The sequence below is a fragment of the Egretta garzetta genome, unplaced genomic scaffold (assembly GCF_000687185.1).
Source record: "Egretta garzetta isolate BGI_Z169 unplaced genomic scaffold, ASM68718v1 scaffold2, whole genome shotgun sequence".
NCBI classification, from domain to species: domain Eukaryota; kingdom Metazoa; phylum Chordata; class Aves; order Pelecaniformes; family Ardeidae; genus Egretta; species Egretta garzetta.
Window position 1 is genome coordinate 4,359,896 of NW_009258894.1, and position 12,026 is coordinate 4,371,921.

Genomic DNA, 12,026 nt, shown 5'->3' on the forward strand with positions numbered 1-12,026 from the left:
AGCTCCCTGCAGTTCCCTACAGCTTGCCTGTCTGCCCATGGGTACTCACAGCCTAAAGTGTGAGTGCTGGGGGGAGAGCAGTGTTTTCAAACTACACATGGGCGTAGCCACTTGTCAGTTCAAGTGGGCTTCTCAGAAAGTCAGAGGGGCTGAATGGGAGTGGAGGAAGGGAAGTTGTGCTACTTTAGAGAGGTGGAGGTGGCATGCAAGAGCCCCAGGTAGGTGGTCTGAGTGGAAGAGAGTGAGCCTGGGCAACGTGCATCACACATACAATTTCTTAAAAGGAGATGGCAGCATGATGAAAGCCCAGCTTTGAACGCCTTTGGTGTCACTGTCACCAGAGGTCTGTGCTGGAAGATGTTCGGACTTTTGTGGATCAAGAATTCATGTCTATGTCTGAGTGATGCAAAAGCAAGATGTCTGACAAAAGGTGGGGCATGTGATGGCTTCATTTTTTAATGTCACCAGGGCAGATTGGTTAGATGCTTACAACATACAGCTCCTGAAGTTGCTTTCCACTTTCAAGCATATTGAATCTGTGCCCATGCTACACAGCTGTTGTGCATTACATGTGTCCACAGGGCAGACAATTTTGTTGTTGTTTTTGAGTGTTAACAAAGTCCATCTAACGTGTAATGCTCTAGTGGAAGCTTTACAGTATTCGGAGCTGTATCTAGAGTATTGCTTCAAAATAAGTCTAGAACTTCGCAAGTTGGAGGATACGAGACAACGGTCAAAATTTAGATTGTTTTTTTTCTGTCAGACTATTCTCCCTTGGGTTGAAAGCAACCAGGAACAAAATCTATTTGGCACCATGATCCCGTTGATCGTTCAAAAGCAACAGCTGGCACTGCTAGCAGAAGACCAGCCAAGAGCTATTCTGCATAATCAGAACTAGATTTCAAACCAGATGGATGTTATCCATAATGTTATTTGGAGAATAGCACTTTTTAGTTGAATGCACAATAAATTATTGCCTTTAGCTTTAGTTTTGGCTCTGACTGACGGTGGGAGTGGCATTTTAATTTGTATTATAGTGAGGACAAATAGAAGGCAAAGTGAGAGTCAGACACTAAAACAAGAGAATGAAAATGAGAAACACTGGCACAGTATTTCCCAACAGAACAAGAAGCATGCTGAGAAACTCTATTTAACAACCATATTTCATTAAAATGTGCTGAAGGAATGTGACCCCAGACTGAAAATGAGGACACTAAGTTTTCTTGTGAGACAAACAGTATCTGAAGTCCTATGTGCCTTTGGACGTGATTAAGAATTTTTTCCCCACCTTGCTTCTCGGTGTATCATATTACCCGAAGTGCAGACAAATGTGACTTTATATAGACTATCAGAAAAGAGAAGGAGTGAAACCTGTCTGTTCTAGAAGCAGCTGACTTTTGATTACCCTGAAAAATTACACTAGTGTAAACACTTTCAGCTCTTGTAGAGAGTCTTGGGTAGACTATTTCTGACTTTCTCTTAATAATCACACAAGGAGTGCTTCTATCCAGTCACCTCAAAGTAGTTTACAATGATAGACATTAAAGATGGAGAGAGAGCTTCACAAAAGAGTGGGAAATTTTTGGTTGACTTTGTGGAAGAGGATCAAGACACAGTTTTTCAAAGAAAATGTGGATTCTTATTTTTCCATCTCTGCTCCAAACCTGCTGTGACCGGTAAGCTGTATTATCTCAATCTGCACAAGAAAGGGAGACCAAGGAAAACTTTCAAGCCAAAATTTTTCAGATTCTGCAATGCTTACATCTTCCAAAAGCTTTCCTTCCAAGTACAGGCCAGTCATGGGTGTAGGAGAGGAGAGGACTCCCTGTAACATTGGCTGCGTACGCAGGAGGTGCCTGTTCTGTTTGTTCATTTTTCCCAAAGAGGGGCATCATCACTGTCATTTAAAAGTTAGCTGTCCAGCCTCTGCTGTGGGCTGTGGAGAAAGCTGGACCCTCCCAGAAGGTGCTTGTACCTTGGACCCCTCCAGTCACCAGGTGACTAGTTTAGACTAAGTTGCCCAGCTCTGAGGTGGCTGACGGTGGGAGATGAGCATCCTATCTCCTGTTTCCACCCATTCCTACTGCCCACCCTCCTCGAGGGTCTGAAATATGATATGTCCCTACAGGGTTAGGTGTAGGGCTGTCCTTGGTTATCCTGTGGTCTGGCAGTCAGGCAGGGAGGTCTTGTGAAAGGTTCAGGTGAAGCCAGGAGAGTTGCTCTGGTATCTCATGGAGGACAGCAAACCACAGTTTCTGACCAGAAAGGGTAGAATCCATCATACTGAAAATATCACTTCTGTGTGAAATGAGGAGACCTACTTTGGCTTTTACTGTCAGTGCGCTTTATAATAGCTCCACACGTGGCATTTCCCTGCAGCCCAGATGAGCCTTATGTTCAACTCTGTCACATTTTCAGCATTTCTCCTCCCTCTCCCCCATCCTTGCCCCATTTTTTGTTGAACATAGGGGTCCAGGGTGACTTAAAACACTGGGCTTTCCAGCGGTGTGATTCACTGAGAAGCTAATTGACTTGGTGTAGTTTGTTAGCAGCAGAAAATGTGCTCTGGTGAGTGTTTGCTGGTGTCCTGCTGTGTCTGTTGCTGTAGGCTCTCCCTACAGACATTACAGTGGGTACCTGCTCAGCATGGAGAGATGGCATGACAGTGGGTCTCTGATCTGGAGGAATAACATGAGTGAGCCTCCCGGTGGTGCTAGTTTTCTCCTGAATGGCTAGGGGGGAGAAAAAAAATAGTGACTCTTGGTAATTGTCCTTGTCCTCCATCTCAAATCTCATAACAGCACACTCCTTTACAGCAGGGTCTTCTGGTGGGCTATGGGGTATGGGGGAGAGATGGCTGGCATGCATTCTCTAACACATGCACAGAGGAAGGCAAAGGAGGAGTCTGGGAATTAAAAAGTACAGAGAGGCAGGGGGAGAATGGAGGGCAAGGAAGAGTTTCCCTTTGCACGGTAGGTGTGCTTTGGAGAAGGTGAAGAGGCTTTTCACTGAGGTGTCTGTGACCCTGGGAAACAGTGGTGGGGAGGCCATTGCACAGAGATCGCTCCAGCTAGGCACAGTGTGCTGCTTTCCAGGGGAGAGGACCTCCTGCTTTCCACTCCATCATTACAGCTGCTGCTTTATGGTATTAACTCTTCCTCAGCTGTTTGCAGGGAGACTTCTGCCAGATGAGAGCCAGCTGGTGCTGGGACCTGTGTAGGCATTGGGTTGCAGCAGCTGGTGATAAAGCTCCCCTTTAGTGGTATCCTGTCAGTCAGGGCTAGCAGTGCTGGCAAGGTGATCCTGCCTCTGGTATTTAGTCTTGAAGGAATATGTGATACAGGAGCAACAGATTACTCTGGGCTTTGCAACTGCCCTGCCCTCCAAGAAACATAACCAGCACACAGTTTTGGAGAAGAGCTGCCAGCAATATGTGAACATAACTGGATGTCTTCAACCACACAGCATATGGCAATCTGTTTGCTGTGTTGCCCAAGAATTAAAATGTTGGTAGGTTTTGACATTGTCTGGATATTGCAGGATTTTTTTTATTCCCTTTACATATCATTTCTGCAACAGCCTTGAGGTCCATCAGTGCTATCAAGCTGTTTCTTTTTCTTCATCAGTCTCATGGGTTAGCGAAAACACCCTCACAGTATTCCTAAGCTGTTTAGTGACTGAGCACCCAGACCCTAATTCTAACTGGGTTGTCTGTGTGACTGAAAAGAGTGATGGGAAAATCCCCAGAGCCTGCAGCACTCAATCCAATAACCTGCTGATCTCAGCTGTGTCCCACTGGAGGGAGATGTCACAGCCTCACCTGGGAGATCCCAAGTCCACAGACTCATTTCTACGTTTTTCTCTGCGCTATCAGCCACAACGGTCCCAGTTCTTTCCAGCAGGGATGGAAGGTACAGCCCTTTCCCAGCAGAATTTGCAATTTAAGGTTAGGACATATGTTTTGTTTCCTGGAAAGCAGCACAGCCATAGTGGATCTTCAGGAAAGGGTTGCCTGTGGGACCTTGCTCTGAGGGGAGTAGACCCAGATGACAGCACTGCAGAAAGCAGAGCAATACGTACTGAGAAGCTGTCGAATGGACACTTATAAACTGAAATGTTGACAGGACAGGTAAGATTATGAAGAAGAGCTGGCTGAGAAGGGTGCAGAGCTATGAAGAGCTTTCAGTGTAGTGCTGATAAAAATCTTGAATTTGATGAGAGGAGAGATGAGGGGACGTGGAAGAGAGACAGGTATGATCTAGTCAAGCAGCAGGAAGTGTGATTTTTTTTTTTTTTTTTTTTTTTGCTTTCTTCGGATGGATTGCTTTCCATGTTGGGAGAGCTTTCGATGATTTGTTTTCAATGGATCAGGAAGAAACCATAGAATGGTTTCAGGTTTTTGACAGGTATCTGGATGCCTCAAGATGTAGGGCAAAGAATGGCAGGGAAATTGTGAATATAATATGCTTTTGAAAATGCCACTACTTGCTGATTTTTGTGTTGTTTGCCTTTTAGATGCTTCTGAATATCTAGCCCTATAATTCAGCTAAACTCAAACTCCAGGTATTGTTAATACAGGAAACCAGTGCTTTGGAGATGCTGCCCATACCCAGATTTTCAGTCTCCCCAGCTGTTGGGGTTTACTTGAGGTTTATGCTCAACCTTTCTCCTCCAGCTTGGAGGCCCTGGTGAAATGGAAGTAACAGCATGTTTCTTTGTCTTCTCACAGAAGTGGAAAATGAAAGGCAGTTTCATTCAACACTTTGTCAGCGGTCTCTGCCTGGAAAACCAGACTGGGAGAGTGGTGACCAACCCTTGCCAAGCAGATGTACCTGGCCAACAGTGGGAGCTGCTACAAGCAACATGATGGTAGCACAGAGATCTCCTTGTTTCTTTGTGCATGAGACTTTGGGAACAGAGAGGGATCGGGAAGGGAGGAATGGTTTTATATGTCTGACCCTAAATGTTTTCATTGTGCCCATCTGCAAGCCACCATTTCAGCTGAGCACTTGGTGTTTTTGAGCTTTTCAGAGAAGAAGCTGGGGGTGAGAGAGGGATGAGGAGAGTTGTTGAAATCTTCCCATCTGTTGTCTTAAGTTCTCCTTTGTAGCTGTTGTCTGTGCACAGCTGCACCCAGAGAGGGGGGAGGACCCAGCCCAATACTTGGAGTGACTAGAACTGCCTTGCAGCTCTCCCCATCCATTCCTTTCTCTGCATCCAGAGTCCACGACCTTCAGTCAGCTTAAACAATGCTTATACAAACATTGGTAGCTCTTCAGCTTCCCTGGCTTTTCACTGTAACATCGTGCATCGTTCATGCATGTGTGTCTCTTGGTGAGGACTGGCCAGAAGAAGAGTCATCATGGTGTGTGGGGCTGGGAAGGAACTAGCAGACCCTGTGGGCAGGTTTGTAACCTCTTTGTGGTGGGCCTTTTCCTTCCTCTGCCTGCAGTAGCTGCCCTACAGCCAAATGGGCTGAGGTTGGGAAATGGGACACGATGCTGACAACAGAGCTGGAAAAGGGACAATCTGGTTTTGGAGCATAACCAGGGATTGGTTTGGGGACTATTCCCTGTTGAATTCTTGCTTCCAGTTTTTTATGGGTGAAAGGCCACCCTTGCCTCCATGAGTGATCCAAGCCAGCAGGCAGCCCAGCTGGAACTGGGTTCAGGGTACCACACTCCTGCGGAGCTGGCCACAGACAGGTGCCAACACTTTGGGATGGTGGGGAAGCTGGGACCATTCTTTGGCTGCTCTTCCTGGTGCTACCAGACACTGCCCCTTGCACCCCCCACCGAGGGTGACACGCAGAGCTGTGTGGGCAGTGCACTCTGACAGTGCCACTGCACTTGGCTCAGGCCAGTAGCAGTAGCACACCCAGTTCCCCGCTGCAAGAGGCAGAAGGGGACAGCCCCTAGGTCATTGCAGGCTTCCTGCTGCTGGCTGGGCAGGAGCACAGCCCTCTTGCTGGCTCTCCAGCTCTGCGTGGCCCTTGTGAACACAGGCTGGCATGACAAGCCACCCAATCCCTCTGTCTAGTTGCTTTTCCCCCTCTCTCTCAGAAAGAGGAGGTGAAAAGGCCTGGGGCTGCTCCACTTGAGACGCCCAGCTCTCCTCCCAGTGGGCACCTTGAGGAGGTTAGTTGGTGAAGCTGAAACTGCCCCCTGCACAAATGCTGCCACAGTACAGGCCTGCCCTGAGAGATCTCTCCTTCCTGTTCCGTAAATACCAAAGACAACTGGTGTCTCTAGCTAACATCTTATGTCCTAATGTCCTGCTCCCAGTTACCAGTCAGCTGTAGCTAACTGTGGGTTTTCACACCTGCCAGGGTAAGCCTACCTATTCAAATAAAAAAAATCCCCCCAACATTACTTTTTCCTACTAGAACTGTTAAATTTTCCTCTTGGAGCTAGGTTTTGTAAACCAACCCTCTTCTCTATGAGCCTGGCAGGGGAACCAGATGGTGGAGCCACCTTCAGTAGGCAATTGCTTGCCTGGATTCTTTCTGATCTGGTGTAAAAGAAACAGGATGTTCATTTGGATTCTGAACAGCTGGCTGCTTTTGGTCATGCTTGTGTCCCTTTTTAATTCTTTCTTCTACCTTGGTATTAGCCCAAACAGTTGACAAAAGAACACATACTGTTCTTCATGTGTTGCATGTGCTCAAAAGTGCTTATGTGAGAACTGGATGGTTTGGGTTTTGATCTCAGTTCTTTTATTTAAAAAATTAAATCAGCCAGGTGGCAGGAACTCTTTTTCCTGTTTCCCCCTTCACTTTGACATCAGATCACCATCTTGACGCTGATTAACCAGATGAATGAGGTGCCTGCACTGTGAAAACTCAGGAGACAGTTTGGTCCCAAGTTTACAGCATGGTGCAGCCACACTTCTGTGTGGGAATGGGGGCACTGACTCTGCAGAGATTTCTCTTCCCCTATATAGAGATGCTTTGGGCCTGAACCACCAAGGCCAGAGAAGAGCAGAGAAGGAAAGAAAATAGCCTAGGAACAGAAAGAGGGTAGGGTAGGGCAGGCAGACCCATCAGGGGGAGAGATGCCATCCTCCTAGCAATTGCTTTTTTAAACAAGAATATGCAGGAGATTCTACTTCCAGAACAGCATCATTAGGCAGTAGGAGACAGGAACAGTTGAGTTACCACATACCTGGCTTGAAAAATGTTGATGCAAAGACAGATGAAAGGCCATTGAGCAGGTACTGTACTTAAGTTGTGTATACAATGAAGTGCTAAAGGATTACTTATTTTCATCAAAATGCATCCTAAGTGGACCATCTGAGCTTTCCCCATTTCACTCTCCAGAAGCTTAAGGGTTGCAGCTAACAGCATGTTCACTCCTCCACCAGGTACTGCTTCCTTCCTTCTTGCTCCCACTGTGTGTGTGCAGCTTTCTTGCAGTTCCTTCTTCATAATCGTACTGGGACTAGGACCCAGCTCCTCTACAAACAATTCTCCTGACTGCTGCAGACCACAGGAGCCCTGCTTATATACAGTCTCCAAGCCTTGGGCCAGCCCTGGTTCAAAGGGCTCTTGTCAGCACGCTGGCTGCTGCCCTTGACTTCGTGCTTGGCTCCCGTGTTGGAGGTTAGTGACCGCTCCTGGAGCAGGGGTACCTGGATGAGCTGTGTTGGTTTGTGCCTCTCTTCCTACTGCTGACCACCTGGCAGAGTGTGAACTGGCATCCAGTTGGGGCTGTGACCTGGGGCAGCTGAAGACAGGACGCTCTCCTTCTTCAGGTGCCCTGGCCTGGAGGAGAAAAGGGAAAAGGTGGGCATATGCTAGGTTTCAATAACTTAAAATTGCCTCTGGAGTTAGGGGCTACCAGAGCCCTAACTCCCCCTGGCTTTGGACATGTTCTCCTAGGGTCGTCTCCCCACAGCTTACCCCACTGTCAGCTAAAGCACTGCTCACAGGACCTTCCTGTAGGCTCAGTGCAGGCCTCCCCTCACATCATCTTCTGGAATCCATTGGTTTCCAGTGGATTTTAGCAACTGCTGAAAAGGAGGTATGTTACAAAAGGCTGCTCTCAAGCGTGGGCAAACTAAACTTCTCCTCAGAATAAACAAAGTTCTTGTCCAAACCAATTATTGGCATAGTTTCCATTTCCCTTGCACTGAAGGGAAGGAGGAGCGATGTTCTATGTCCTTTTTTCCCCAAGGTCCACGCAGTGCCATGTTTTGAACCAGGGCTCCAGTGACATTTTTGAAAGCAAACTGACTGAGCCCTCAAATTTGGCCCAGTGATTTGTTTCTTTAACAGTCAGAACAAGCAGCTGCTCACCCTTGTTTTCCTGTTTACTTTAAACAGCCCCCTAGACTGTCAAGACAGAGCATTTGCATTGGTAACATTCTTTAAGAAAGCTGTTACTGCATCAGATCATCCGATGTAATTTTGTGTGCTGTGAACCAATGGGGGTTTATTTAAGAGGAGCTGAAACTACTGTTGTACAGAACTCAATTTCAAAAGGTTTATTTTCCCCACTCAGTTGTAAGTTGCACTTTGCCAGATGTAATTTATGTGGAGCCCAGATTTGTTTTCCCTTTTCTTGAAGAAAGCATGTGCCAGAATCTGTTTAATGCCTGGAATAAAATCCACTTTGAAACAAGTGTTTCAGCCTGTTCTTATTCCCCCTTACCTCCCATTGGAAAAGAGCCTCCATCCTTTCTTGCCTGGTCCCTTGCCTCTGTCTCTCACTGGGTTTGCGTCCCCAGACAGACATACCCCAGTCCTTTGCATGGGTTCCTGGGTTACTTCCAGAGGGATACTGCGAGAGCTGGCAGAGGGATTTGTAGGAGAGAATAGCGTATCAGTTGAAAATGACTGAAGAATCCCCCCTCAGCTGGCTAGGCAGGAAAGTATCCTTTCTGGCAAAAGCCAAGAGCAGTTAATGGGCTGGCTTTTACATGCTGAATTGGGGGGAATTAATTCTTCCTGTTACTCCCTCCTTGATCTTTCCCTCAGGCTATCAGCCTGCCTATTCCTCACTGAGCCTCCCAAAGGCCTTTCTGCTGCCTCTGGCTTAAATACTCAAACTCATCGCCACCCACAGATGCCTGCTAGCCTGTGTGCTGCTGAGCCTCAAATACCATGACTCCCCAAGTAGGCTGGTAAGCTTTCCTAATCTTACCTTAAAAAGAGCCAGAAAGATCAATTCTGAGGCTTTGAGTTTAAAATCAGGGCTTAACTGCCTGCTAGTTCAACCCAAAGAGGCTTTTTCAGATGAAGATCGGCTGGGTCTGCCTCTACAGAAAGCAGCCCTGCCGGAGCCCCTGTCTAGGAAAGGAGGGTGAGGGTGTGCTGGAAGGTAGCTGGTGTGGGGGGAACCGGCGCTTCCCCTAGCTGCCTGGGTATGTGTCTGGTGTTTGAGTGCTCCGGGAATTCGATAGAAAGGAAAAAAGTTGGGGCTTTCTCTCTTAGTGCTGCTTCTGCATCAGGACATCAGTGGGGCCATGTCCCCAGAGCCCTGCCATCCACACCCTGAGTGATGCCCGCTGTAGTGCCCTAGAAACCAGGAGATTCTTGGGCTGTAAGGATGGCTGGGAAAGTCTTAATTAGTCCTGTTTAGGAAAATGAAATATTGATCTTCTGAAGAGCCAAACTGGGCAGGGGAGAAAGGAGTGCGGGATGGGTTCCCCTCTGAGGAGGACAGGGTCAGACATGCAGTGATCTGGCACATAAATGAGGTAGAGAGGACTTTGGAGTAGAAAGAGTTGCGTCAAAGGGAACTATAACCACGTGTACAGAAAATAATAGGGGAGTCATTTCTTTGCAGGAGGTTAAAAATGTAGAAGCACCACATCCACAGTGGTGATGCTGTTGGGTCAAATTTGGTAAATGCTTTGTCTCAAAAGGCAAATCAAGTCTTGCTTGGATTTATTGTGGTGTTGATTTTTTTTTTTAAATACTCAAATAGTTCACTTTAGCATTCACAAAGCAGATTATTTTCTTACAAACAGAGATGTTGTCCAGGCTGGCTTCAATAAGAAGGTAGGTGCTAGGAGATCTTTTTCTGCAGGCTGTGAAAAGGGACTTGCTCGATACGAAGACCTTATGTGAGGGTCTCTTTGTTCTCAAAACCTTCTGCTGTTGGGCTGCAGGGCGTGTTGAGGTGGGTGTCTCTGTCCCTCTAATCGGACCTCTTCAGCATTTTAGAAGTACATACTAATTGCAGAAGCGCCTGGAAACCTGACTGCTGCTTTTCCCTCGGGCAAGCATCCTAACACGCTTCTTGCATCCTTTCTCTTTCAGCCTTGTACTGCTTGGCCAACACAGCTGAAGAGCTCCCGTATCCCTCGCTCTTAGGGGGCCTAGGATTCATTCCTTCGTTGTGGCTTGCGAGCATTTTAGAAAGAAGCAAAGCAGCCCCAGAGAACTGCACATGTTGAAATCAGATGCTTAGACCTACCTGAAACAGAACTTGTTTTCAGTGTGTTTGTTTGCTGCAATGGTAGCAAAAAATCAGCAGTGCGCTGCCCTGTGAGAATAAACGGGGCATTTGCAGCATGCTGGGCTTCTGGCTCTGCTTCTCCAGTGGAGAACTCTGTGCCCACACGTGGACAGGAGGCATTGCCCCTCCGCCACTCTCCCAGCTCGCGCGCAAGGTAGCGGGGCTGTCACCCATGTTTCTAGGGCTTCGTTTCTGTACGGTGTTTTGCAAACAACTGTGATACAGCCCAGAGCTGTGTGAAAAGTGTTCCTGTGCTGCAAAGGTGCCGCTGGGCAGCGGGAGGCTGGGTGCGGGAGGGAACTGAACAACCTTTTTTGACTGAGCTCCATCTGTTTGAGAAATGCTGCTTAAATCTCACCTGTGACCGACCGGTGATTAAAAACAGGCCAGAACAAGGCAGTGTTTCTGTGCTGGAGATGACGGTGGGTAAGTGTTCAAACCTGCCTGTCTTTGAGTTGGGGACATCCCATCCAGATGGAAATAGCGGCTTCTGCTTGATGTATCGATGAAACTTGTGCTTTACAAATCTAAGTCATTAAAATGAATCCAGCTTCATTTGTACTGCATGGTGCAAAAAGAAGAATGAGAGAAAAGATAACAAAATAATCCACTTGGGACAAAATTGTGTTTTAATGTGATTTGGGTGGAAACCAGCTTCTCTGGTTTTGATTTCCATGGAAACTAGTACAGCAACACTGCTTTCCACTGCCTGTGGTGGGGCTGAGCCTAGCAGTAGCGACAGCAGCGGTGGGCTGGGTGATGGGCGGACTGGTGCCTAGGGGGATGCTCAAATTTGTGAGCATGAACTGAGCAAAATGGGGTCACTGACCCAAAAAGCCACCCCTGGGTCCCTCCGCACCTCCTGATCTGTCTCAACTTTCTTTTCCCAAGGGCTTGTCTCCCTGAATTTTGCAGTCAGAGCCCAGGCCTGCTTTGCCTTCTCGCCATCTTGGTCTGAGCTGATGTGTGGATCTCAGTATCGCCTTCTCTGTAGCAGCCTGAGCTCCCTGTAAGCATGGTGCCTGCGGGCTCCTTGGGTGGTTGGCAGCTCTCACAGGCTTCACCCCAGCTCTCGAGATCCCTCTTCAGCTCGCACCCCGGCATGTCATGTCACTGCCCCGTGGAGCTGCCGTGGCATCTCCTGATTGCTATTTAGTTTTAACCTGTAGACGTGCTGCTGTCTGCTGCTGGCTTCCCTTCAGCAGCTGGATGACCAGAACTGGCCTGCAGTATAGCTGTATTTTGGAAGTGACCACAAAGGTTTCAGAGAAGTGGGGCAGCTGCGTGCAAAGTAGAGAGAACAGCTTATTTGAAGAGGTGACATCTTTTTATGTTCCACCAGAGTCAATGTGAATTGCTTTACCCACCAAACCACCTTGTTCCGCAGTCCTCCCAACGTATAATGAGGGCAAACCAGAAATCACATCCATGCTCATGTATTTTGAACAACAGTCCAAGGCTGGCCAGGCCTGAACTAGAAGATCTTTTCCACCCCTCACCCCCGTGATTCCTTCCCTTTTATAATAAAAAACAAGAGTCACCAGTGCTACAGCTGGGAATTCA

General features: G+C 47.6%; 1 protein-coding gene across 1 annotated transcript in view; it reads left to right on the plus strand.

The window, feature by feature from the left end:
• GALNT16 (polypeptide N-acetylgalactosaminyltransferase 16) overlaps nt 1–4,867 on the plus strand; it is a 35,948-nt gene extending 31,081 nt beyond the window's left edge. Inside the window, exon 16 of the mRNA XM_009634147.1 lies at nt 4,730–4,867. Coding sequence (XP_009632442.1) covers nt 4,730–4,867 — 138 coding nt within the window. The remainder of the gene's footprint in view (nt 1–4,729) is intronic.
• Nucleotides 4,868–12,026: the final 7,159 nt, after the last annotated feature.